This window comes from Epinephelus moara, chromosome 10 (genome assembly GCF_006386435.1).
Source record: "Epinephelus moara isolate mb chromosome 10, YSFRI_EMoa_1.0, whole genome shotgun sequence".
In the NCBI taxonomy this organism is placed as follows: Eukaryota; Metazoa; Chordata; class Actinopteri; order Perciformes; family Serranidae; genus Epinephelus; species Epinephelus moara.
Window position 1 is genome coordinate 12,743,127 of NC_065515.1, and position 24,376 is coordinate 12,767,502.

Consider the following 24,376-nt stretch of genomic DNA (forward strand, 5'->3'; position numbering starts at 1 on the left):
TTTTTTTTTTTCTCTGAAATATGAAATATATACTAATTTGAACTCATTTTATTTTAACTGTCATGTTTTTAGTATCTGGGAGTGGAATTATAGGTGGAGGAAAAGCCCCGGCGGACTCGATGCTGTATATGGCCTCGATACAGAGCAACAATAAACATGTGTGTGGAGGATTCCGCATCAGTAAAGACATTGTGGTCACCGCTGCACGCTGTGATGAGTGAGTCACAGTTCTTCCTCCAGCAATCATTGTTTTTATTTGATGTCATCAGAATTCAAATAAAAAACAATTAATGTCATACAAACCCACTGTTTATAAAAGACATGTATCATTTGTTGCTTTGTGTGTTTTTTGTTTTTTTGTGTGGCACAACTTGAGAAAATCCACTGACAACATCTTATTTTAGATTTCTCAGGCATCTGGAAAAAGCTAAAGTTGTTCTGAGCACCCACAGACTTCGTAGCGCTATGAAAACAGTGAAATACATCAAGAAGAAGTGCAAACACCCCTCTTATGAGAATTATACAAAAGGAAATGACATCATGCTCCTACAAGTAAGTGCATTTATTCAACCTAGTAGTCCAAATGACATCTTGTATTTTTACAGTCACATTATTTTAATCTGGTGATCTGATGAGGAGTAAAACCGTGTTCTGACAGACAGTCAGATATTGATTATTACTTTCTGATTCTTTGTGTCTCCAGGTGGGGGGGGATGAGGGAATGAATGTTGATGTAAAAACAATTGCATTGACTGATAGTAAGGTAGAAGAAAACAAAAACTGCTCTGTAGCTGGATGGGGTTGCACTACACCTGGTGGTGACACTGTAGATGATCTGAAAGTGGCCAATGTGTCCATCATTAACCTGCAAGTCTGTAAGAGGAAGAAATGGCCTGGTCTTTCTGCAGATGTTATCTGTGCAGGTGGATATAGCACAAAGCGAACTCTTTGTAAGGTATGTTCTCTCTCCTGTTATATCGAAAAATTGTGGTTTCTAGTCCAAAAATGTATTGACATCATGATGAATGAGCAAATGAAGATATTTCCTGCTCACAGGGGGATTTTGGTGGTCCACTGGTGTGTGACGGGAAGGCTGCGGGTGTGGCGTCTTATAACGAATGTGGCAACTGCATCAACACAAATGAACCCAGCATCTATACGGACATCTCAAAGCTCCTCCCATGGATCAACAAAGTTTGCAAGAATTGGAAAGACTGTAAAAAATAATCTTACACACAGCTTTGCTTCAGCATCTTTGTATTTGTATTTTAGAGGAGCAGTTGTGTTTGAGTCGCTCTGTCAGTGTTTGCTCTTTATTGGAAAGGCAAAATAAAAAAATGTCTTAAATATCGTTGTTTTCTCTTTTTTTTTATCAGGAAAATGTAAATGGTATTTTTTAAAANTTTGCTCTTTATTGGAAAGGCAAAATAAAAAAATGTCTTAAATATCGTTGTTTTCTCTTTTTTTTTATCAGAAAATGTAAATGGTATTTTTTAAAATACATTTTAAAATGCAGTACATTAACTTTTTCCAGGAGATGTGTCAGGGTAAGTTTGTTGTAGAGCCACTGTGAGTGGCTTGTGTTGGCAGCAAGGTCGTAATTATAATATATATTGGTGGAGACACAAAATATCTCCCTCCAACATATTGATGAAAAGTAGAAATAAGAAATAAGCTATTCTACAACAGGCAACCACGCACCACTGTCTGAAATAATCATCAGCAAATGTAATTATAAACATCAATAGCTTCTTAACAATGTGCCATTATTATGACATATGGTGTATTGCAGTTCTGTGTGTGGTTTGCCCACATGGTGTTGCCGTACCCCAGTAGAACACGGCTCACGGGTGTATTCAACAACATTAATGTCTTTATTATGCTTTATTTGTCAGATAGCCCACGTGGATTCTGTCATTTATGTGCATGTGTAAATTATGCGTCAAACGTGTCGTGCCGCTCCTTCAGATCACTCGCTGTCACATAGCAGGAAACTGGTTTCTGTGGTTAAACTAGTTTGTTGCAGAATGCGACATACTGAAAATCATTAATATCTGCTATTTTAGTAATAGTTTTTTCTTTTTCTTTTCATCACATAGATAAACAACAAAGAGTTACTGACTCACCACTAAGAATGAAACTGAAAGATGCAGAACGTAAATCATGAATGAGCTAAAAGGAACAGGATCAACTAAGATTAATAGTGTAACCCAAAACAGAAACATTTCCACCTCTACATTAAATAATCTTTAGTATTGCATCTGTATTCTTCACTTATTGAATTAATCTAACAAAAGTCAGTTCATGTAGCTGAGTAATGTTCATAAACGATGAGGAGAGGAGGTCTTAAAGGGCCCAGAATCAACTGAATCAATTGTCCTAAATATAAAATGCAGTGATAATAAATGACATAATGATTAAGAAGGGGGAGAATCCAGTACCTGTAAGTCCTCAGCTGTGCTTGTTGGGCATGTTTCCAGATAGTTTTATCCTGCCTGGCAGAGAGAAGGGAAGGTTGACCTCAGGGCTGTGCAGTGACCTTTAGAGGGACAGGAGCTCACAGTTAAAAAGGGGGACATGGGACAATATCTTTTTTTTTTTTCAACAATATGTTTATTGAGTTTTTCATTTATTGCGGACAAATGTGGACTAACAGGCCAGTTGAGATTTCAACAAAAAAAGGGAGCTTTAATATAACGGATAAAAAACATTGAGATACAGCAGGTAACTAAGTCCAAATGAAAGTGGAGCAAATATAAACTGAAAGATATAATAAATATAATGAACTCAGGTAAATCAAAAACCAAACACAAGATATCAGGCAGGATACGGAGCATGGACAGCATCAAGAACGCAGGGACGAGCGCAGGAGGACCGCAGGCAAGAATGCAGGAACAACCACAAACAAACTGACAAAGAACAAAGGGAAACACACAGGTATATATAGACACAGAAAAAAATCACCAGATCGAGACACAGCTGGAGTAGGAGGACATGGGCAAAAGGAGGGAAATGGAGATTGGCCAACAAGAAGGGTGGAGCAAACAAGACTAACACAGAACAGGTGTGAAGGGAAGACTCTGGGAACAGGGAGGGACTAACGAGACTGATGGAGGACAGGTGTGACAGAAAACACTCAAAGAAACAAAGTAAAGAAGAAGAGAATCTACAAAATAAAACAGGAAGCAGATTAAACATCAATGAATAACATAAAACAAGGAAGAACACAAACAGAAAACTCCAGAACAAAGTCCATAGGATAACAGAATATAAACAAAAACCAGGATCATATAGAAGATGCTCTGGAAATAAGGCTAAGTGTGCCGCAGTCAGTCCTTTACATGTGCCTGTATATTGTTACTATTTCTCATTTATTCGTTTTTTAAAAACGTCTGTGTTGACGACATAGTTTTCCCCTTCCTTATGCACCTTTTGTCTTATGTATGTGGGTTGTTTTTAATATAATGCCATGTAATCTAACCGGGGGGAGTTCTTATGTGTACGCATAACTTGTTAGATGTTTAAAATCGATAAAAGTATGTGTACAATAAAGAAAAGGGCGAGTGAATTCATGTGACAGACTGTGATAAACTCATCAGATACTGATTGTATAATGCATGTGCATCATGCTGTTGAGACATCAGATAACAAACAAGATCATGCAAAAATAATACACACTGCAAACGTGCAAAAATACATTGCACAATGCATGTGGTTAGAAGTCAGGATCAAATAGAAAATAATCACACCATCCAACTAGTTTTGAAGTTTTACTTTCTGATGCCTCCAGCTGGCTGAGAAGGCTCGACTGGACAGCAGAGTCCAGACAATTCCACCTCCCAAGTGTGAAACAAATATGAAAGAAAACTAAACATGCCGTGTAGCTGGATGGGGTTCCACAAGTACTGATGGTAGTGTTGTTGATGATCTGAGAGTGGTGGATGTGTCTATCATTAATCTGGAAGTCTGTAGGACAAATGGTCTCTTCTTCCTGCCAGTGTTATCTGTGCAGGTGGATATGAGACCAACAAAGGATTCTGTCCTTTCTGTCTGTTTGTAGAAAATATCAGCTGCTGTGGAAACATGCTGCAATCATCTTCTGTCAAATTACGAATGAGGAATTTCTTCCTCCTCACAGGGGGATTCTGGTGGTGCTCTGGTGTTGTCTTTCAACAGGAAGAGAAATTGTAGCTACCGACATGTGCCCAACGTCTACACAGATATCTCAAAACGTCTTCCCTGGATCGAAAGCATCATCAAACGTCATGAGTTAAGTCTGGCATAGAGTTTTGCTTCAGCAAACATTCATAGTAAAATGGAGGTTTTGTGGTGGAGATACTGCCTCGTCCATGAAGTTATTATAATCAGGAGAGAGTTCGGTGTGAGACTGATTAAATGAATTTATCGACATGGTGCTAAATAAAGTTAAGAAATGTGAGGAGTCTTTGGCGAGTAGACCCCTTTGTGTCGTATTCATTTTGGGAAGGTACTGATACCATGAGAAGTACATGAATATTCAACACAGTCTCACTCCCAACTCATCAAATACCGACACTTGGCCAGTGACCCTCAGCTTCAGAGACACACAAAGACACCCTTTAGAGGCAGTGGTATGAAGAGTGGGAAAGTCTGCATACGGCAGGTGGGAGGGGAGGTGTATGGGCCAAACAAACTTTCAGCCGGGAGTCCGCTGTCCATGTCCCGTGTGAAACCAAGTCAGTCGAGTTAATTTAATAAAAATGCAGTGTGCTAGTATGTGTAGAGTGCTATCCTGGTAATGTACCAGTATGTCACGCGTCATTACATTACATTAGTAACAACCATACTCATTTTAAGCCAAGTGATGATGATTTTTTTTCTAAACCTAAACCTTTTTCTAAATGTAGCTGATGTTATCACGTACTCATTACATGCTGTATGTGCTTTGCAAATGTCACACGGCCGTACGATGTGGCTGTGAGTCAAGATAAAATAGATCGAAATCAAATTGTACAGATCAAACTCTGCTATATAAAGAGGGGTGACCTGAAAACCCCCACCACAACAGTTTGAGCATCCTGTTGCCACGATGCAGAGTCTGCACAAGTTCCTGCTGTTTAATGTTCTGGCTTGTCTCGGACGAAACCGTAAGTTGCACAATCTGACTACTTTTTTTTTTTTCCTGAAATATGAAATATATACTAATTTGAACTCATTTTATTTTAACTGTCATGTTTTTAGTATCTGGGAGTGGAATTATAGGTGGAGGAAAAGCCCCGGCGGACTCGATGCTGTATATGGCCTCGATACAGAGCAACAATAAACATGTGTGTGGAGGATTCCGCATCAGTAAAGACATTGTGGTCACCGCTGCACGCTGTGATGAGTGAGTCACAGTTCTTCCTCCAGCAATCATTGTTTTTATTTGATGTCATCAGAATTCAAATAAAAAACAATTAATGTCATACAAACCCACTGTTTATAAAAGACATGTATCATTTGTTGCTTTGTGTGTTTTTTGTTTTTTTGTGTGGCACAACTTGAGAAAATCCACTGACAACATCTTATTTTAGATTTCTCAGGCATCTGGAAAAAGCTAAAGTTGTTCTGAGCACCCACAGACTTCGTAGCGCTATGAAAACAGTGAAATACATCAAGAAGAAGTGCAAACACCCCTCTTATGAGAATTATACAAAAGGAAATGACATCATGCTCCTACAAGTAAGTGCATTTATTCAACCTAGTAGTCCAAATGACATCTTGTATTTTTACAGTCACATTATTTTAATCTGGTGATCTGATGAGGAGTAAAACCGTGTTCTGACAGACAGTCAGATATTGATTATTACTTTCTGATTCTTTGTGTCTCCAGGTGGGGGGGGATGAGGGAATGAATGTTGATGTAAAAACAATTGCATTGACTGATATTAAGGTAGAAGAAAACAAAAACTGCTCTGTAGCTGGATGGGGTTGCACTACACCTGGTGGTGACACTGTAGATGATCTGAAAGTGGCCAATGTGTCCATCATTAACCTGCAAGACTGTAAGAAGAAATGGCCTGGTCTTTCTGCAGATGTTATCTGTGCAGGTGGAAATAGCACAAAGCGAACTCTTTGTAAGGTATGTTCTCTCTCCTGTTATATCGAAAAATTGTGGTTTCTAGTCCAAAAAAGTATTGACATCATGATGAATGAGCAAATGAAGATATTTCCTGCTCACAGAGGGATTTTGGTGGTCCACTGGTGTGTGACGGGAAGGCTGTGGGTGTGGCGTCTTATAACGAATGTGGCAACTGCATCAACACAAATGAACCCAGCATCTATACGAACATCTCAAAGCTCCTCCCATGGATCAACAAAGTTGTCATGACAAATGACTGGACAGATTGTAAAGAATAACAATCTTACACACAGCTTTGCTTCAGCATCTTTGTATTTGTATTTTAGAGGAGCAGTTGTGTTTGAGTCGCTCTGTCAGTGTTTGCTCTTTATTGGAAAGGCAAAATAAAAAAATGTCTTAAATATCGTTGTTTTCTCTTTTTTTTATCAGAAGATGTAAATGGTATTTATCACGCTCTATTTGTCAGATAGTGATGTGTCAGTCAGAGCATGTGTAATTTACGTGGACATTATTAGCTTAGAATACTTTATAGCTGTGTTTGGTTATGATAAATAATATAATACAGTTGGAAATGAGTTTTCAAAGTTTTAATTCTTTTGTGGTGTGTGGGGACTCCCCGGCAGATTTGTTCCCGCCCAATGTTGACTCCATGGCGACGGTCTTTGTTGGCAGATATTCATTAAGTTTGGTCAAGCAGGTCAGCGAGGCTGCTCATATTGGGAGACTTTATTTCAGAAAGTGAGAGTATTACAGAAGCAGTGTGTTGAAAACAGGGAAACAGGAAAAGAGCCAAAGTTGTTTCAACTCCTTTAAAGTCATAATCATAACCTCATCATTACTTAATTTGTCATATAAGGTCTTGTTAACCATGTAACCTCAGCTAAAGAGTAATGATTCATTCATTCAGGCAAAATAAAAAGAAGTTGTAAATGGTAGTAGCCATCCAGTAATACTATAAAAACAAACACTTGTGTATTTATTTAATCCAAGGGGCACTGCAGGCGTAAAGGGGGCAAAGGTCAGCCCAATTACCGTAACTTTGTTCCACAGTATCTAGACTATATATCAGATTTCATGACACTTCACTTGTGTGGTGTCTGAACATCTGCACTCAGATCTGAGGTTGAAAGCTGTGGGAAGCTTGTTTGTCACACAATTCAAAGAAGTGTTTGTTCGGGCGGCACACAAAAGAGCCTTGGTGCAAGATCTGTGTTTTACTTATTAAGTTCATCCAAATAAAGCCCACATAATATCTAAAACACTGTACTGAATTTATTTTGTTTTTCTTGTGCTAATATTCTTCATCAGGAGATATAAAATTATATTAAAGGTAATTTACAAATGCAAAGCTTATTACTCTAGTGTTCAGTTGAGCTTGGTGTTACTAACGTCTAAAAATGAACATTTAAAACAGTTTTTAAATGACACTTTCAAACCCACACAGTGGAGAAACTCAGTTGCATGCTAGAGCAGAACTCTTGTGTCTGCAGTATGTTGCATTACACAAAACCGCATTCTTTCTGCAGCACGCTTTTCACACAAACATGATGCAACGATAAAAGAGGAAAGTGAAGTAACTCTGCAAATACAAGATTTAAATCTAAGAAGGAACACTGAACCACAACTTTCTACGAAGTACACACCCACAAACATGTTGCACTTTTTTTTCTTTTTGCCTTTGATAATGTGTTTTTAAGACAATGTGGATTCCCATTTATCCAAACATGTTAACCTTTGCCCTATAAGAGTGTACCTCTAAAGCCGCTATAACTCTAACACCACGCCATGCTTGCATCAATTATGAATTATGAAACCCTGTTTTGAAAATCTGCAACCGCACATTTTGTAAAACTTCTTGTAATCCCACCAACAACTTCACTAAAAGCCCAACAGCCTGTTAGCAAATACACTGAAGCAATAAAGACCACAAAATAAGCAAGATAGTTTCTTCTCTAAAAGACCATGAGTGGAAGGTGTGGATTTGTTTGACCAGAGACCATGGCAGCCATCACTGTACTACTGCTCCTCTTTGTCCTCAGTGGTAAGCTATCTATACAAAGTAAAGACATACACATCTGCATTGGATAAAAATAAGCAAATAATGAATGATGGCATTGTGTTTCAGGAGCTGATGGGACTTATATTGTCGGAGGCAGAGATGCTGCCCCGCAATCACGGCCCTACATGGCCTCGCTGCAAATCCGAGGTCGCCACATCTGTGGGGGAGCCCTGGTGAGGCAGAACTTTGTGCTCACGGCAGCACATTGTGAGCTACGCACGTAAGCATTCAAAAACACATCACTGTATTTTTCCTACATTCACTGCAGCCATTTGTTTCATTGACGTCAATTCGGCACAGAAATCAGCTTGCAGGGACTTTTTTGCTTGCCCCATAAAAGTAAACTGTCACAGTAGATATTACATTTATTTTTCCGTCTAGTCAAACTGAAGCTAGGTTGAAGCCGCAACAATTCTGAAAACTTTTTTTCTTGGTAGTCAGAGATGCTCTCTGTGATAAAAAAAATTGTAGGCAGTAAAATGTTCACTGTAGTAAAGTATTGTGTGTTTCATGTCTCTGCAAGATGATCATCATGAAATCAATAGAAAGAAATGATTTAATGGGAAAATTAAGTGAAAAACTTAATTGTGGATGCTGAGATCAATGTGGAATATTATCTGGCAACACTTAATTTGAAGGGGGTAAGCATAAGCCTGACATGACACTGTCATAACCTTAGCATGACACCAATCTATATCAGTGTTTGACTGCTGTAATTAAAAGTCCAGTGTGTAGGATTTAGGGGGATATATTTGGAAAAATATAAGAAATAAACATAAAATATAATATACTAGATATGTTTTCTTTAGTGTGTGATCACCTGAAAATGAGAAACCTTTTTTGTTACCTTTGAATGAGATGTTTATATCTACGCAGGGTGCAGGTCTTTGTCCACGGAGATTGCCATGTTGCACCACTATGTTTCTACAGTAGCCCAGAACGGACACACCAAACACTGGCTCTAGATAGTGCCATTGACGTTTTCATGTCGGCCACTATTGTTAGCAGCAACAACAGTGTTGGAAAAACACTGATTTTTTTAGCATTAAACTTCTTTATTCTGTGTTTTTACCAGTTTAAATAACCAGGTCTGTTTGTTTTGTTCAGTGTTAATATCAATTTTAACCACATGAACCATTTGTTTTGGAGAGGAAAAGACCTCTATAGATAATTTGGCTCCTGGTAAAAACCTGGAAAATTAACATTGAAGGATTACTAACTGGGAGTTTACGCATGACATGTGTAAACATGGAGAAGGTTTCAGCTGGTTCAGTCTGTGATCGTCACTGCTAGATGCCACTAAATCCTTCACACTATTCCTTTAACTAAGTCAGACAACTAAGGCAGATAATTTGGCTCCTGGTTAAAACCTTCTGAACAATGAACACTGAAGGCATTCTAATTGGGAAAGTTTCAGCTGGTTGCAATCTGAAATCCTCACTGCAAGATGCCACTAAATCTCCCTAAATCTTACACACTGTTGCTTTAGATGTCATTAAGTCAACTCTATCATTAATGCAAAGTTCACATTGTTTATAATGTCTTTGTTATGACAACTTGACGTTAACAAATAAGATAAGATAATCCTTTAATCGTCCCACAGCGGGGAAATCTGTAACATTACAGCAGCAAAGGGATGGTGCAAACAGAAAACATCAGTAGAAAAAATACAAAGCAATATATAAATACCTAAAGTAAGTAAACTGTACAAAAACAAAGAGCAGAACAATAAGCAAACCGTATAAAAACACAAAGAAATATAATAAGGAAGCATCAGAAAGAAGCAGAATATAATAGAGACAGATTTTACATTATTGAACGATGGAAGTATAGATATTGCACAGTTTAAAAATACTGATATTGCACCTGAGTCATTGATTGTAAGCAGTAAAAAATAAAAGCAAGATATAATAAATAGACAGGCTAAGAGGCAATACCCAATAACACAAAATGTAAGTCCTGAAAATATGTCGGAACCCTCAAAGTCAAAAATCTCCTGTTTTTGTCATGGATTTTAAAAGCATCTCGCGGTATAATAACATTCAATGACATCTTTATGACCATGATCGTCCTACTGTAGTTGAGGTCAAGGAACTGACTCATGACACTGTTATAAAAGCATTTGACAGTATGATAACACTTAATGATGTTTAATAACTAGTTAAAATTGTACCACTGAGGCCAAGGAAAATATTTGTTACACTATTATAATTGTGTTGTGACAGCCAGTTGCAAAAACAGCTACGCATGATGAAGACAAACGCTGTCAACTCTGCATTTAAAATGACATAATTGACCTGGTGACGCTTAATGACAACAGTCATAAAGATTCACAAAGACTCCTTTGTATTCATGACAGGTGTCAGGTCATGGTTATGGTGGTGTCGTGATGTTAACAATTCCTATCAAGATAGATTATTCGTAGCCTCGACATCCTATCTAACGTCCACTCATTCTGTTTTGATTTATAGACCATACACAGTTGTGCTTGGAGCTAATTCCCTGACTGCCAATGAGTCCACCCAGCAGCAGTTCACTGCAATCAGAGCCATTCCAAACCCCAACTATGACGGACATGCAAATGATATCATGCTCCTACAGGTGAGGACAGTGTTTTTTTACTACAGATTTTACTATATATCAGATTTGCTTCTATTTTGCCTTTTATGCCTGTTTTGGTTTGTTCTGTTGTTGACCGTTAAATATGATGTGCTGTTAAAAGGGTAGGTGTTATCAGCTGTAGCTTCAGCCTACACCTTTTTCAGACTGCAGAGGAGTCTAAGTTATGCTAAATTACTTTATTGTAATGTTTTGCACTGTGCTATTTAAGTATCGGCTATTTTCTGTGAGAGGCTGTGACTTTATTTACATGAATTTGTAGATTAATACATGGTGTTCTCATTTCTATTTGCAGACTGAAATAAATTCTCCATTCTAAATACGTGATGTTAAGATTACACAAATTTTTCCACCATTAATGTTGTTGTCGCAGCTCAACGGTAGCGCACAGCTGACTGAGGCAGTGCAGGTGATCCCTCTGAAGACAGGCAGACTGAGGACTTCCAGTCAGTGCATCACAGCTGGCTGGGGGGATGTAGGTGATAATGGCACCTTACCAATCAGGCTTCAGGAGGTCAACGTAACCACCCTGCCACAGCGGACATGTCGTAAGCGATGGAGAAGCGTTCCAATCCCCAGGACTATGGTTTGTGGAGTCGGGGCCCGCGTCTTTCAAGGCTTCTGCTCGGTAAGAGCACACACTAGACACTGACCAGGTGCTGAAGCTAATGTCTGAAGGAGTTTTTTAGAGTATCATGTTGGAGACATTAAACATTTTCCACTGTTAAAATGTGAGACTGTCTTGTGTATAGAAAGTTGTTAAGTGTCTTGTACCTTTTCTGTTTAAGGGGGATTCAGGTGGTCCGTTGGTATGTGATGGAGCTGCAGCAGGCGTCGTCTCCTTCTCTGGGCGGCGATGCGGAGACCCCAGAACCCCTGATGTCTACACACGTGTATCATCCTTCAGGGAATGGATTACAAATGTGGTGAACAACAATTAGGCAAATCAGATTGAATGGTATTGTGTCAATATGCTTAATTGGGATGTACTTTTCAAGGAAAGCCTCTTCATGACATACAACACTTGGTGTTATGTTGTTTGATATCTGCTTAACAATGCAGTGCTGCGGCTGTTAAGATGAGGTGATGAATTATGTTTCAGGGCTCATAGGTAAGGCAAAAAAATCTTTTAATTCTGCACCTTTAAAAGTCGGCTTAGCTGAAAGTAATAATAAAATTAAAATGAAAAACTAAGAGAAGTTCCCATGCAATCTTTATTGTTATTTGTTTGTATCAAAAAATGTTTCCAACAGTGACACCACCATAAAATCATGAATTTTGGAGAAAGTTTTAGAAATAAAAAAGGAGTAACCACTGTAACATTTTCATTGGCCTCCATGCTCCTTTCCATTGTTGACTAACCTGTTTTCCAGTGTCCGCCCTGTCCGTGACGCCGAATGTGACGCACCAGAAAAAACTTATGCATCTTTTTGTAGTTTTGTGTCTCTTTGTTGTCTTTTTAGTAGCTACTTGGATCTCCTTAAAGTAATTTTGCTTCTCTTTGAGGTAATCTTACTTTTTTTTGTCATTTTGTGCCTCTTTGTCGTTGTTTTGTTAGTGCATGTATACATATTACCCAGCAATCATCATCACTGAACATCTGACAAAAATAATCGCACCATTTTTAAGTAAATAATATTCTTTTTTGTATCATTAATCACTGAACACAGGTATATTTCCAAGGTGGCATCTGAATCACTTGCAAGGCCCTGCTTTCTCCACAGGCCCCTCCACCCCAGGGCCCCAGTGTATTCACACTGCCTGCACTGTCTATATTTCCGCCCCTGGTACTGACAATGCCACAAAAGATGGGGCACAGTTTCTGGATGGGCTGAGCTAAAAGAACAATATATATCTATTTCATCCTTAAATTTCTTCAGAAAATGTTTTGCAGGGTAAAACTTGTGTATAATAAAGGAAACCTCTCTGATATTATTAGTAATAATGGGGCACTGACCACACTTTTGTCCGAGCGAATCCTTTGTATGTGTTGTGGTTGGTTGTGTTGTGATGTCTTTCTTTTTTAAACTTTATTCAACAAATTGCAATGAAATATGAACAAATAATAAATAAAGTAAGAATGGGAATTAAGAAAAACAACACCTACATACATACAAACAAACAAACAAACAAACAGGGGTTTCATCAAATATTTTTTGTAATATTCTAAAAATCTTGTTCATAAGACCAAAACAGTTCAACATTGAGTTAAATTCAATAAAAAAGACGGAGAGAGGGTTGTGAACCAAAGATCTTCTGTTTATAAATAAAGAATTCCCCTAAGTTAACACCACAGTTCAGAAACGTGTTGCTCATATCACCACAGTAACAGATTATATCTTTTCGAGTAAACAATGAGTGATATGCGTGGTACGGAAAGCATGAGAACTTAAAGCAGACCAAAGTTTCATTGTTATTCTGCACTGAAAAAATAAATGAATCAATGTTTCATCAGCAGGTCCACCGAAACATTGTCATATCTGGAAATAATAGAATTTACTGGATAGATTTTATGCAAAATTTTGAAATGAACTTCTTTTACTTTGTTAGGAATACAATTCTTATAAGTTAAAAGCCATGTTTATTGCCTGGTAATCTCTTCCAAATGTGAGTTTCAGTAAAATTTCCCTCTAGGGGGGGATTTTGTTTTTATTTCTAAAACAAATTTGACCAATAGGCCTATGTATATTAAAACATTTCTTGTCAAACATGTTGATACCATTCAAAAGCAATGCAAATAAAGTCTGTGGGACGTTTTGTTCACCATAAGTGACCTCTAATAAGATGGATTAAACCAGAGGGAATGGCTTTGATTACAGGATTGTACTCTTTAAAAGGAACTTTTAACCAAACCCAAGAAGCACAACCACATCACACCACTTTTAGCCTCTTTACATTGTCTTCCTGTTTGTTTTATGATTACATTTCAGACCTGTTAGTCCCTTATGAACCTTTACGTAGTGTGAGATCCTCAGGCAGAGGTCTTCTGCTTGTCCCAGAGTCCAGACTGAAGACCAAAGGGGATATAAGGCTGTCTGAGTCACTGGATTCGTTTAAGTTTGACCGCTTTGTGTGTCTTGCTGATGCTAGTCTAGTGTACAAAGTGATTAATGATCTTGCTGCTCCACCTTTAAAAGAGTCCATACAACTGCGCTCAAACAATGGGAGGGCATCTAGGTCAACCAGCAGCAGCGTCTGTGCAGTACAGCACAGATCTACTGAGTTTGGTAGATCCGTCTTCTCTATTAGAGCTACAAACTATTGGAACTCAGTGCCAAATGAGATAAGACAATAATAATAATAATTTAAGATGAAATCTTGGCTAAAATCAACTCATGTACCCATCGCACATGAACTCAAACACATGATCTAACACTATGAATTATTGTCATCGTATCTTAGTGTTGTAGTATTACTGTTGTTGCTACTTTTATTGTTGCCATGATTTGTTGTTGTGTTGTCTTGCTGTTATTATTGCTGATGCCGTTGTATCATGAATATGTCCTGTTTTGTTATTGTATTTTCTTTATACAGTAGTGTCTTTTAGCAGCTCATCATTCTCTGTTTCCTGCCCAGGGACTACAGATGAAAATTAGCTTATAGCTAACTCTAAATAATAAGATAAGCCTCTCCTAAAAACATACTTACATCGAAAAGCATATCCTGACTTTATTTGAGCTGTCTGTCTATTTTATCGCTGTCTTATTGATATTATTTCCCATTTATTATCTTTTGGCCTTCCTTATTTATCTTTTACCAGATGACATGTTATTTGTTTTTTCTTCTTGTCTTTTTTTTAATCAGATTTATTTATTCATCTTATAAGTATAGTACACTGAAATTTAGTGAACATAGATAACACTTTTTTTCTTTTTCTTTAATATGCCCCCCACCCCACCAGTCCTAAAACAATAATAAAAATAAATACAAATAAAATAAAATAAGATAAAATAAAATAAAATAAAATAATAAAATAAAATTCTTCTTGTGTTATAATTGTGTTTAGTTTTATTGCACAGCACTTTGTGACTGCGTTTTGAAAGGTAATATATAAATAAATGTTATTATTATATAACTGGACTTTTACGTGATTCATTCGCTATTTCCGAAAACACACGAACGCAGCATACAGCCAACACCTGTGTAACGCACAGCGTCGTAAAGTACATATCACTGCCATTAAAACACCAACTCCCAGTGTGCATTGCGCGCGTGTTCGCGTCCTTCAGTGCGGTCATGATAACCCTAGGCTCGGTGGGAAGTTGAGTCTCGTCACCGCATCTCCCATTTTCCACAGGTTTCGCGAGATTTACATAGGCGGGCTGGTGTGTGGCAGCGTTTCTCTGCCAGACGAACTGAACAATACTGATATGAAATCTGCGTAAAGGTAATGAAGACATATACCGAGTGGAGAATAGGCCGTTAACACCCCGGTGTTCACGGTGTTTGTTACCTGCTGTTAGCAACACCGCAGAGCGGATGTAGCTAGCCGACTCCACTTATCTTACAGTAACATCTGCATTGAGGTAGAGCTAGGACCGACGAGGGTTATTGATAACCTACAGTGAGAGGTGTAGGTGTGTTGGATGTAGTCCAGGACAGGTGGTGTGACTTATTGCGTAGTTTATCTGGCTCTCCTCGTTATATTTTACACGTATGTTGCTAATGTACAAGTTATTTTCTACTAAAATGTAACCGGCTAACGTAACATGCTGTTACTCGTCAGATACACTGAAATGGCTGATGTGTTCTCTCTAAGTTGTGTTAGCCAGATTTGTATTGGCCTTTTACCTGCGGTAATACTTGTGTAATAAATACGACAACCTACACAGCGGACTGTGCATTACAAACTGTGACCTCCATGTCTGTGTGGTTCAAGTAAATACCCAGGAAGTTATTCCACCATGCTAATCTATTGGCTGCTGGAGCTGTCAGTCTGTGCTGAGCAGCCTGCAGCCTGTCACAGGTCTCCTCAGACAGGCCAGCCTCTCAGCTGAAGCAGAGGCCTTCCTCATGCTGTAGCACACAGTACATGTGAAGTTTGGCAGCTGTCACACTCGCTCACATTATTAACTGAACCTTGCCCTGTTTCTCTCTTAATCAGTAGCCTTTGACTTTCTGGAGGCATGTCCAAGAAAAGGGGCAGGTATGTAGAAGCAAAGCTACTATACACACCATCACATGATGCCATTAATGGTGGTTTGAGTATCTAATGTAATAGCAAAACTACAATCACAACTACACGACTTAAGTGATTAATCCAGGTGTACACTTCTGGAATTAAAGGTCCAGTGTGTAAGATTAAGGGGGATTTAGTGGCATTAAACGGTTGCAACCAGCTGAAACTTCTCCTGGTTAGAATTCATGTAGTGTCCATTGTTGAGAAGGTTTTTATCAGGAGCTTAACTATTCACAGAGGTCTCCTCCTTTTCTAAAACAAACGAACAAGGTTATTAAAACCAGTAAAACCACTGAACAAAGCAGTTTCATGTTTCAAAATCCGTGTTTCTTCTACCCTGTTTGGGAAGTGGTAAACAGCCTGCTTGTCCAGCACTTGCTAATGTTTGCTTGCTAATTTTCTACAATTAGTGAACGTGGACTCATCTTATTTTTGATCCAGATGTTCAGGTTTTTTTTAATGGGAGCCAAATTATCCACTGAGGTCTCTTTCTCTCTAAAACAAACAAACCACCAGGTGATTCGAACCTGTAAAAACACTGAACAAAGGAGTTTTATGTTATAATCAGTGTTTGTTGTACCCTGTTTGGCAAGTTGCAGATGGCCCACTCACCTTATTTCTGATCCAGATGCTCAGTTCAGGAGTGTTTTACTGTGAGCCAAATTATCCGCAGAGGTCTCCTGCAATCCAAAACAGATGGCCCCTGTGATTTAAACTGGTGAAACACTGAATAAAGCAGTTTCACGCTACAAATCAGTGTTTCTCCAATGCTGTTTGGCATGTTAGAGACAGGCCGCTAGCATTTTGCGCACCTTTTTTCTCTGATAACTTAAGATCCAGACGTTCAGGAGGGTTTTACCAGGAGCCAAATTATCCGCAGAGGTCTCCTCCTTTTCTAAATCACCAATCAGTTTATCAAAACCTGTAAAAACACTGAACAAAGCAGTTTCATGTTACAAATCAGTATTTCACCTACCCTGTTCGGCATGTTACAGATGGCCTGCTTTCCCAGCACCTGCTAATGTGGGCTAACCTTATTTTTGATCCAGATGTTCAGGAGTTAAAAAGTGTTTTACTGTGAGCTTTAAAACAGATGGACCTGGCGTTTAAAACACTGAATAAAGCAGTTTCACGTTACAAATCTGTCTTTCTCCAACGCTGTTTGGCATGTTGGAGACACGTCGCTAGCCTTTTGCGCACCTTTTTCTCTGATAACTTCAGATCCAGACATTCAGGAGTATTTAACCAGGAGCCGAATTATCTGCAGAGGTCTCCTCCTCTCCAAATCAAATGTACCCGGTTGTTGAAAATGGTAAAATCACAGAATAAAGTAGATTAACATTAAAAAATTAATGTTTTTCCATCACCGTTCATAGCATAAGGGCTTTTAACAACCATGGCCTACATGAATAGCCCTATCTCGAACCAGTGTTTGATTTGTTCATTCTGGGCTACTGTAGAAACATGGAGGAGCAACATGGCAGACTCTGTGGATGAGGACCCGCTCCCTATGTAGATATAAACGGATCATTTTAAGGTAACAAAAATACAACGATTATTATTTTCAGGTGATTATACATTAAAGAAAACAAATTACAGTCTATTCCATCTCTGCAAATATCCCCCTCAATCTTACACACTGTTTCTTTAAATAATTAGCTGTACTTGAAAATAGTAAGATACATTTTTATGGTGGTAACGCAGATCTGCATATTCATCCTGTGTTACCAGAAAGCGGAGCAGTGGGGAGCTGAGCGACACGTTGAGCCCGGATCCCAACAGCATCCTGGGTGTCCGCATTCAGCATAACTGGCGTGAGAAGGGGAACCAGAGCAAATGGAAGGGGACGGTGCTCGACAGGCTCAGCGTGAACCCTTCTCTCTTCATGGTGAAGTATGACGGCTTTGACTGCGTCTATGGCATCGAGCTGTTTAAGGACGACAGAGTGTCGAACCTGCAGGTCTTGTCGGAAAATGTTGGTGAGTTAGCGAGTCTCTCTTTTAACCTGTGCCAGCTGGATTTATGTTTTTAGACTCTGACATGAACCAAGATAAACGTTTCTCATATAGTGAAGGTGATGAATAAGTAAAGCACCAGTTGGGTAATTTTATATTTTATATCCGTTGCTGCTGTTTCCACAGTAAACAACAAGATCAAGATGCCTCCAGGGGCGGAGGAGCTGGTGGGCAAAGCTGTGGAGCATCTGTTTGAAAAGGAAGATGGAGAAAAGAACGAGTGGAGGGGCATGGTCCTTTCCAGAGCTCCCATTATGACCAACTGGTATTATATCACTTATGAAAAGGACCCCGTACTTTATATGTACCAGCTGTGGGACGACTATGCTGACGGAGACCTCAGGATTCTGCCTGAAGCAGGTACTGGTGATTTTGCTGTTACCAAGACAGATTTATGCTTCACACAGCTTCATTAGGCCTTCAGTAATTTTGTCCTAAAGCTTTATAAATAAGATCAAGAGTGACTGCAACGTGACGTAAATGAATTTTTTCCCACTTTGGAGTTCTGTGAAGTCTTTTTTGACACGGATACCATGTGAGCTCGCCAGCAGTCATGGATGTTTGTCTTTATCAAAGGGTTCGACTCCCAGTGGCAAACAGGCATAACTATATATTTTTAAAGTGAGCACTCCTTGCGGCCATGAACACCCTCGACATGAGTGAAAGTTTTCCATAAAAGTGAAGTCAGTGCACAGAGTTATATCAGGCAGTGTTTTTCTTGGAGATTAGATATTCACGGTCATGATGTTGAATAATGAGAGCCAAGACTCTTTAAAGTGGTTTCATCGAATTGCTGCATCTGATTTGTAAATAGTCAAATGATTTTCACACCTAAACATTTATGGTAATACCTAATCCAATGTATTTCAGATAGTGAGAACTCTTAATGAAATGTCTGAATACTGCATTATGCATCACATAGTTATTTCAGTCTGTTAAAGCTGTGTGTCCATGATAATTTTTAGTTTACAGATTACATTAAATGTTAAGTGTGTAGAATTCAGGCAGATATATTAGTAGAAATGGAATATAATATAATAAGTAAAATTTCTTTCGTGTATTATCACCTGAAATTGAGAATCGTATTTTCTTTACCTTAAACTGAGCCGTTTGTCTACATAGGGAGCGGGTCTTCGTCCACAGTCTGCCATGTTGCTCCTCCATGTTTCTACAGTAGCCTAGAATGGACAAACCACACTGGCTCTAGATACAGACATTTCATTCATTTCATTTCACGTTTTCGCGACAGCCACCGAAGTTGGTTGCCCCTTGCATTGTGAGTGTTAGAAAAACACGGATTTTTTAACATGAAACTGCTTTGTTCAGTGTTTTTACTGCTTTAAATCACCAGGTGCATTTGTTTTGAGAGAAAGAGAACTCTTCGGATAATTTGGCTCTCAGTAAAAAAAACCCCTTAAAGTCTGGATCCTAAGTTATCAGGAAAAATGTGAGCACGCATTAGCAGTAGCTAGGTTGCGGACCATCCGCGACGAGCCAAAAAGTATACGAGAAACACCGATTTGTAACATAAAATCACTTTATTCAGTGTTTTTCCCGGTTTTAATTACCTTGTCTGTTTGTTTTGGAGAGGAAAAGACCTCTGCGAATAAGCTTCTACTAAAAACCTGAAAACTGAACACTGAGGGATTACTAACCGGGGGTTTACACATGGTACACGGCTGAAGTTTCAGCTGGTTCAATCTGTGATCGTCACTGCTTAGACTTAGACTTAGCTCCATCCGTTCCAATTGGACCATTGGGCAACAAGTCTCTCTTGGCAGTCAGAGTACGTGTCCAACTGTGTCAGACAGTAACGCCACCCCTACCCTTCTCATCTCCTCATCATTGGTGATGTGGTCTCACCATGAGATTCTCAAGATGGTTCTGAGGCATCGTCGGTGGAAGACATCCAACATGTTGGTAATGCTGGAAGTCCTCATCCACGTCTCGCAGGCATAGGTCGCTGTTGGAATGACCACTGACATATACAGACGTAGCTTGATGGCCGTAGTGATAGCTCTGGACGACCATATGTTGCGGAGCATTTGGAACACTCCTGCAGCTTTGCTGATTCTCATTTGTACGTCTTTCTCCACATCTCCTGTACTCGAGATGTTACTGCCAAGATACGTGAAGTTCTTGACGTACTCAATATCATACTCGCCAAGAGTGAGTGGTGGGTGGTGTTGATCCTGGCCGACGATCATGGCCTTGGTCTTCTTGTGGCTGATCCGTAGACCAACCTTTGCTCCATGCTCTTGGAGATTGCTGGTCATCTCCTGGGGTGCAACGTGGGTATGACTAATCAGAGCCAGGTCGTCCGCAAAGTCCAGGTCATCCGCAAAGTCCGAGTCATGCAGTTTGCCCTGTCCCCACTCAATGCCGATCGTCACTGCTAGATGCCACTAAATCCTTCACACTATTCCTTTAACTGAGTCATGATAAATAGAAGATATACAGGGTTCTTATACTTATCTAGAAAGTCTTGACAAGTATTGAGAATATTTTTAATTTCTAGATGTGTAAATGTATTGAAGTGATGGTGAAATTGGAGGTATAGAACTGGAGGAAAAAAGGAGGCTGTGTATTTCTGATGCCAAAGCAAACATTATTTTATAGCATCTTAAAGATACTTTAAGTAGGCGGAGCACATTTCAAACTAGCTTGCACTAACTCAAATGTAATGCTTATGTTTCACTCCTCAGAAAACAAGCACCTGTTGCCAGCAGACAGGAAGCCAGGAGAGGAGACGGAGAGCCTGGTGGGGAAACAGGTGGAGTATGTTACTGACAAGGGTGTGAAGAGAACAGGCCTGGTCATCTACCAGGTCCCAGCCAAGCCCTCTGTCTACTATATCAAATACGATGATGACTTTCATATCCATGTCTATGACCTGGTGAAAACCACCTAGAGATAGTGGACACTTTATCTCACTCTCCAGCCTCCCGCCATCTGCTTCTGTTCCACTCATCGTTATAACCCGTTATCCAAAGCCATGGCAGGGTCGAATAGTTAATATGCTTTTATTGTTCAGAAGAAAGTGCAATCTGTTTTTCATATGCACAGCAGAACTGTAGCACTGCTATGCTTGGCTATTTCGAGGGGGTGGAGTCGACTTGTTTTATTGTTGCTGCTCTACTTTATTCTTTAAGTTTGGACAGTCCAAAAAATTGCACTGCCCAACAGCTGCGAAGTGCAGTTGTTACTGCATTTGTATTGTTGTACTTGACACATTCGCTGATCTGTCCTTAAAGTGATGATCTTAATTAAAACCCGGTGTGACTAAAAAAGCTGCTTAAAATATTCTTTTGAAGACACTGATGATCTACACATTATGTTTGGGATAGAAAGCTTCCATTGAGGCAGATAAATTATTGTATTTATCAAACTGTATTATCAAATTTTAGCATTAGTACTGGAAGGAATGTATGAAAGCAGGATTGTAGAATCACCTGAATGGGGCCCTGATATTTACAAAAGCCTTTTAGATGAATTATGCTCATGTGGAAATATACTCCTGCACCTTTGCACCATATTTAGCATCGTATCAGATCCTTTGCACTGGTGATGAGGACGCAGTTTGCTAAATTCTCATTTAAATTCGATCCCACACAAATCATAAAGTGCCTTCCGGCTTGTCATTTTGCAATATTGTACATACTATATCTCCGACTATTTACGCTCTTATTGAATCATTGCGTGTAATGGCTGCTCTTTGGTTTTCATTCGGAAGTGGTGACAGCTTGAGGAAAGTCTCGCAGCCATCAGTTTATATTAGTGCTGTTTTGCTCTTAATGCAGTATGAAAATGTTCTACAAATATTACACACATCATCGGTTGTAAAAGCTCACTGTTGATCTTGTGGGGAGCACTTTATTGTATAAAGTTTACATGTTTAGGTTATGCTACGCTATATAGTTTCCCCCGAACTGCTTTTTCCTTAAGAGAAAATGTGGCAGAATAAATGCTTTATATCACACGCATGAAGAAAAAAAAATAAAAAAAAACTTGTTGCAATACACACAGATGACAGTATTTAATATGTACAACTTGTGTAAAATGCCTTGTAATGTTGCCTCTTGTGGTTACTCTCATTTATACAGATATTTCATCAGAACACCACCAGCTTTTAGTGAAAGGGTTGTTTATTTACATTAATTATAAGCTGAATATTTAACAGGTATAACCAACTGACAAGCCAGTTTGTTGACAGTTACTAACTCTGGTTCTAGTCTTTATAACTTTGTCTTGCAAACATGACATATATGCTTGCAGTATGCATTTCATCCCAATTCTGTTAGTAGCTGCTGAATTGATCTTGGCCCTCTCAGTCCTCTCAAGTCACTCGGTGTATCCCTTAGCAAACTAGTCAATCAGTAGGTATACTGTTATTTTTAGCTGTCAAACTCCGCATGCGTAATCTGAACAGTGTCTGGAAGTATTCAAACTTTATTTCAACAGTAGAGAAGTGACAGTGTGTGGCAGAAGCGGCTCCGTTTGTTTGACCTACTTAAAAAAAGAAAAAAGAAAAAAAAAAAGAGGTTGACACTGTGCATCACCGCTGCTGGTGCTGTGTGGTGTTTCTGTGTTGTGTAGAGTGGAGTTATAAATGACTGTGTGCGCTCTTCTTCATGCTTTAAATCACCTCCTGTTCTGAAGTTGTAGCAGCAGTTATTATTCTGTCATGAGTAATAAAGATTTTTGCACATTTGTTTGGTCTCATTCTTTGAACCGCCACGATCAACACGCAGTGCATCCTCAATAAATCAAACTAAAGACTGGACGTGTTTTAAGATTGATGTATTGTTTAGTCACAAATGGTGAAACTGCATATATACACACACAACAGACATTCTCTTCGTAACATTATTCAGGTGGTTTGAGAACAAAGGGGAGTGAAATACTGTATATTAGACAGTACAGAGCAAAATGAAATTTAGTGGTACACACAAAATGAAATACCTTTTTTTAAAAATGCATTTTGCTTACTGGCATTACGCACAATACAACTCCCAACCAATGCCACGATTATTTAGGGAACCACAGTACCCATTCAGGAGACCGCACTCTTGAAGCTGAATTTCAAAGCTTCTTTTTCTAGCTGTTTTTTTTTTCAAGTTGGGTGTTTCTTCTTTCTTGATAGGGGCTACAACTTTTGAAGAAGTAATGTCATTTCTCAAGTGCAAAACTCAAAAAGTCTCAGGTTTTCCAGAGGGTTCATATTTACTTGGTGAGGTCTTTCAGGTACTGCAAACCCTGATTTGTGTATCCAGTTGCTTTTGTTGGAGCCTCTGAAAGAGCTGAAATTGACGTCCGCACTCCTGCAAAGATAAACATCCATGATTGGGGTTTGAGGCACTGAAAATACGTATGACACATTTAAGGTGTTAACCAACAGAATAATTATCATCTCAGAGTAATAGTAGTGATGCTAAAATTAACTTCTGCCCCAATGTCACACTAACAATATCACTTTATCTAACAAGGGAAGTGCACAACCACAATTTACAACAAACTCATGACAATACCACATTTATAAACCCTCTTTTAAAAAAAACGGAACAAGCTTTTCATTCAGTTCTTACCAGAGTTCCACGCCTGAATGGGGGAGAATTCAATCTTAGGCATGGTTGGAAGCTGAGCCTGAGGAGAGGAGGGGAAACAACACAGTGTAAGGCTTTGTAGTTATGTGCTTTATACTGCATTTAAATTAAATATTGTAAAACTTTAAAAACCAGTTAATGAATGGAATGTGAAAGATGCCACTTTGGCTGATGACTCAACATCACGTGGAAAAATAGCGTGCAATGCAATAATGATGGAGGGCTGACATTTTGGTACTTCACTGAAAAGTTGGCATATTACTCCGGAATTGCAGTAATAGGAATATGACACACATTATGACATTAGGGATGCACGATAACATCAGCCAATACTGGCTTTAAAATGAACTATTAGAATCGGCCAAAATGCCTTTTCTTACTTTGCACAATGAATGAATACTACATACATTGAAAAGGTTTCTATATCATGTCTTCATCTGCTGGTGGGGCGTCACAATAAGAATATGTATGTATAATATGATGTTGATTCAACTACAAAGAGACTTGATGATCACTAAAGTTAGGTGGTGAAAAAGTGGATATACAGTGGTGTGAAAAAGTGTTTGCCCCCTTCCTGATTTCTTACTTTTTTACATGTTTTCCGCACTTAAATGTTTCAGATCATCAAACAAATTTAAACATTAGTCAAAGATAACACAAGTAAACACAAAATGCAGTTTTTAAATGAAGGGTTTATTAATGAGGAAGAAAAAAATCCAAAGCTACATGGCCCTTTGTGAAAAAGTGTTTGCCCCCTAAACCTAATAACTGGTTGGGCCATCCTTAGCAGCAACTACTGCA

General features: G+C 38.9%; 4 protein-coding genes across 8 annotated transcripts in view; 3 read left to right on the forward strand and 1 right to left on the reverse strand.

Annotated features, from left to right (window-relative positions):
* Positions 1-1,321, forward strand: part of LOC126397269 (mast cell protease 8-like) — a 4,798-nt gene extending 3,477 nt beyond the window's left edge. The window contains exons 4-5 of one of the 2 annotated variants that reach the window (XM_050055916.1): positions 704-955; positions 1,057-1,321. In XM_050055916.1, coding sequence (XP_049911873.1) covers positions 704-955; positions 1,057-1,227 — 423 coding nt within the window. In that variant the 3' untranslated portion in view covers positions 1,228-1,321. The remainder of the gene's footprint in view (positions 1-703; positions 956-1,056) is intronic. The other variant, XM_050055917.1, reaches the window with a different exon arrangement.
* A 3,684-nt stretch (positions 1,322-5,005) lies between these two features.
* Positions 5,006-12,106, forward strand: LOC126396891 (transmembrane protease serine 9-like). The gene is made up of 11 exons (XM_050055257.1): positions 5,006-5,126; positions 5,221-5,365; positions 5,553-5,700; positions 5,852-6,100; positions 6,202-6,367; positions 6,533-6,541; positions 8,094-8,141; positions 8,226-8,379; positions 10,631-10,760; positions 11,152-11,406; positions 11,567-12,106. Exons 1-11 carry the CDS (start codon positions 5,069-5,071, stop codon positions 11,717-11,719), a joined length of 1,515 nt encoding a protein of 504 aa, XP_049911214.1. The 5' UTR covers positions 5,006-5,068; the 3' UTR covers positions 11,720-12,106.
* Positions 12,107-14,947: 2,841 nt separating this feature from the next.
* Positions 14,948-22,683, forward strand: LOC126396544 (spindlin-1-like). 4 transcript variants are annotated; one of them, XM_050054723.1, is made up of 6 exons: positions 14,948-15,165; positions 15,883-15,924; positions 17,418-17,494; positions 17,689-17,936; positions 18,099-18,332; positions 20,678-22,683. In XM_050054723.1, the coding sequence occupies exons 3-6, from the start codon at positions 17,451-17,453 to the stop codon at positions 20,881-20,883; spliced, it is 732 nt and encodes a 243-aa protein (XP_049910680.1). In that variant the 5' UTR covers positions 14,948-15,165; positions 15,883-15,924; positions 17,418-17,450; the 3' UTR covers positions 20,884-22,683. The 4 variants fall into 4 exon arrangements, with proteins under 4 accessions (XP_049910680.1, XP_049910681.1, XP_049910683.1 ...); XM_050054724.1 differs by lacking the exon at positions 15,883-15,924; XM_050054726.1 differs by lacking the exon at positions 17,418-17,494 and having other exon boundaries at positions 14,959-15,165; positions 15,886-15,924.
* Positions 22,684-22,755: 72 nt separating this feature from the next.
* Positions 22,756-24,376, reverse strand: part of micos13 (mitochondrial contact site and cristae organizing system subunit 13) — a 5,912-nt gene continuing 4,291 nt past the window's right edge. Inside the window, exons 3-4 of the mRNA XM_050054727.1 lie at positions 23,558-23,615; positions 22,756-23,293 (exon numbers count right to left, since the gene is read on the reverse strand). Coding sequence (XP_049910684.1) covers positions 23,196-23,293; positions 23,558-23,615 — 156 coding nt within the window. The 3' untranslated portion in view covers positions 22,756-23,195. The remainder of the gene's footprint in view (positions 23,294-23,557; positions 23,616-24,376) is intronic.

Bases quoted from the DNA above. Each gene is read 5' to 3' on its own strand.
- LOC126396891 (XM_050055257.1), top strand. From the start codon at position 5,069: ATGCAGAGTCTGCACAAGTTCCTGCTGTTTAATGTTCTGGCTTGTCTC. The intron at 5,701-5,851 runs GTAAGTGCATTT...TTGTGTCTCCAG, and splicing joins ATGACATCATGCTCCTACAA to GTGGGGGGGGATGAGGGAAT. The intron at 6,101-6,201 runs GTATGTTCTCTC...TCCTGCTCACAG, and splicing joins CAAAGCGAACTCTTTGTAAG to AGGGATTTTGGTGGTCCACT.
- LOC126396544 (XM_050054723.1), top strand. From the start codon at position 17,451: ATGAGGACCCGCTCCCTATGTAGATATAAACGGATCATTTTAAG. The intron at 17,495-17,688 runs GTAACAAAAATA...CTGTGTTACCAG, and splicing joins TATAAACGGATCATTTTAAG to AAAGCGGAGCAGTGGGGAGC. The intron at 17,937-18,098 runs GTGAGTTAGCGA...CTGTTTCCACAG, and splicing joins GGTCTTGTCGGAAAATGTTG to TAAACAACAAGATCAAGATG.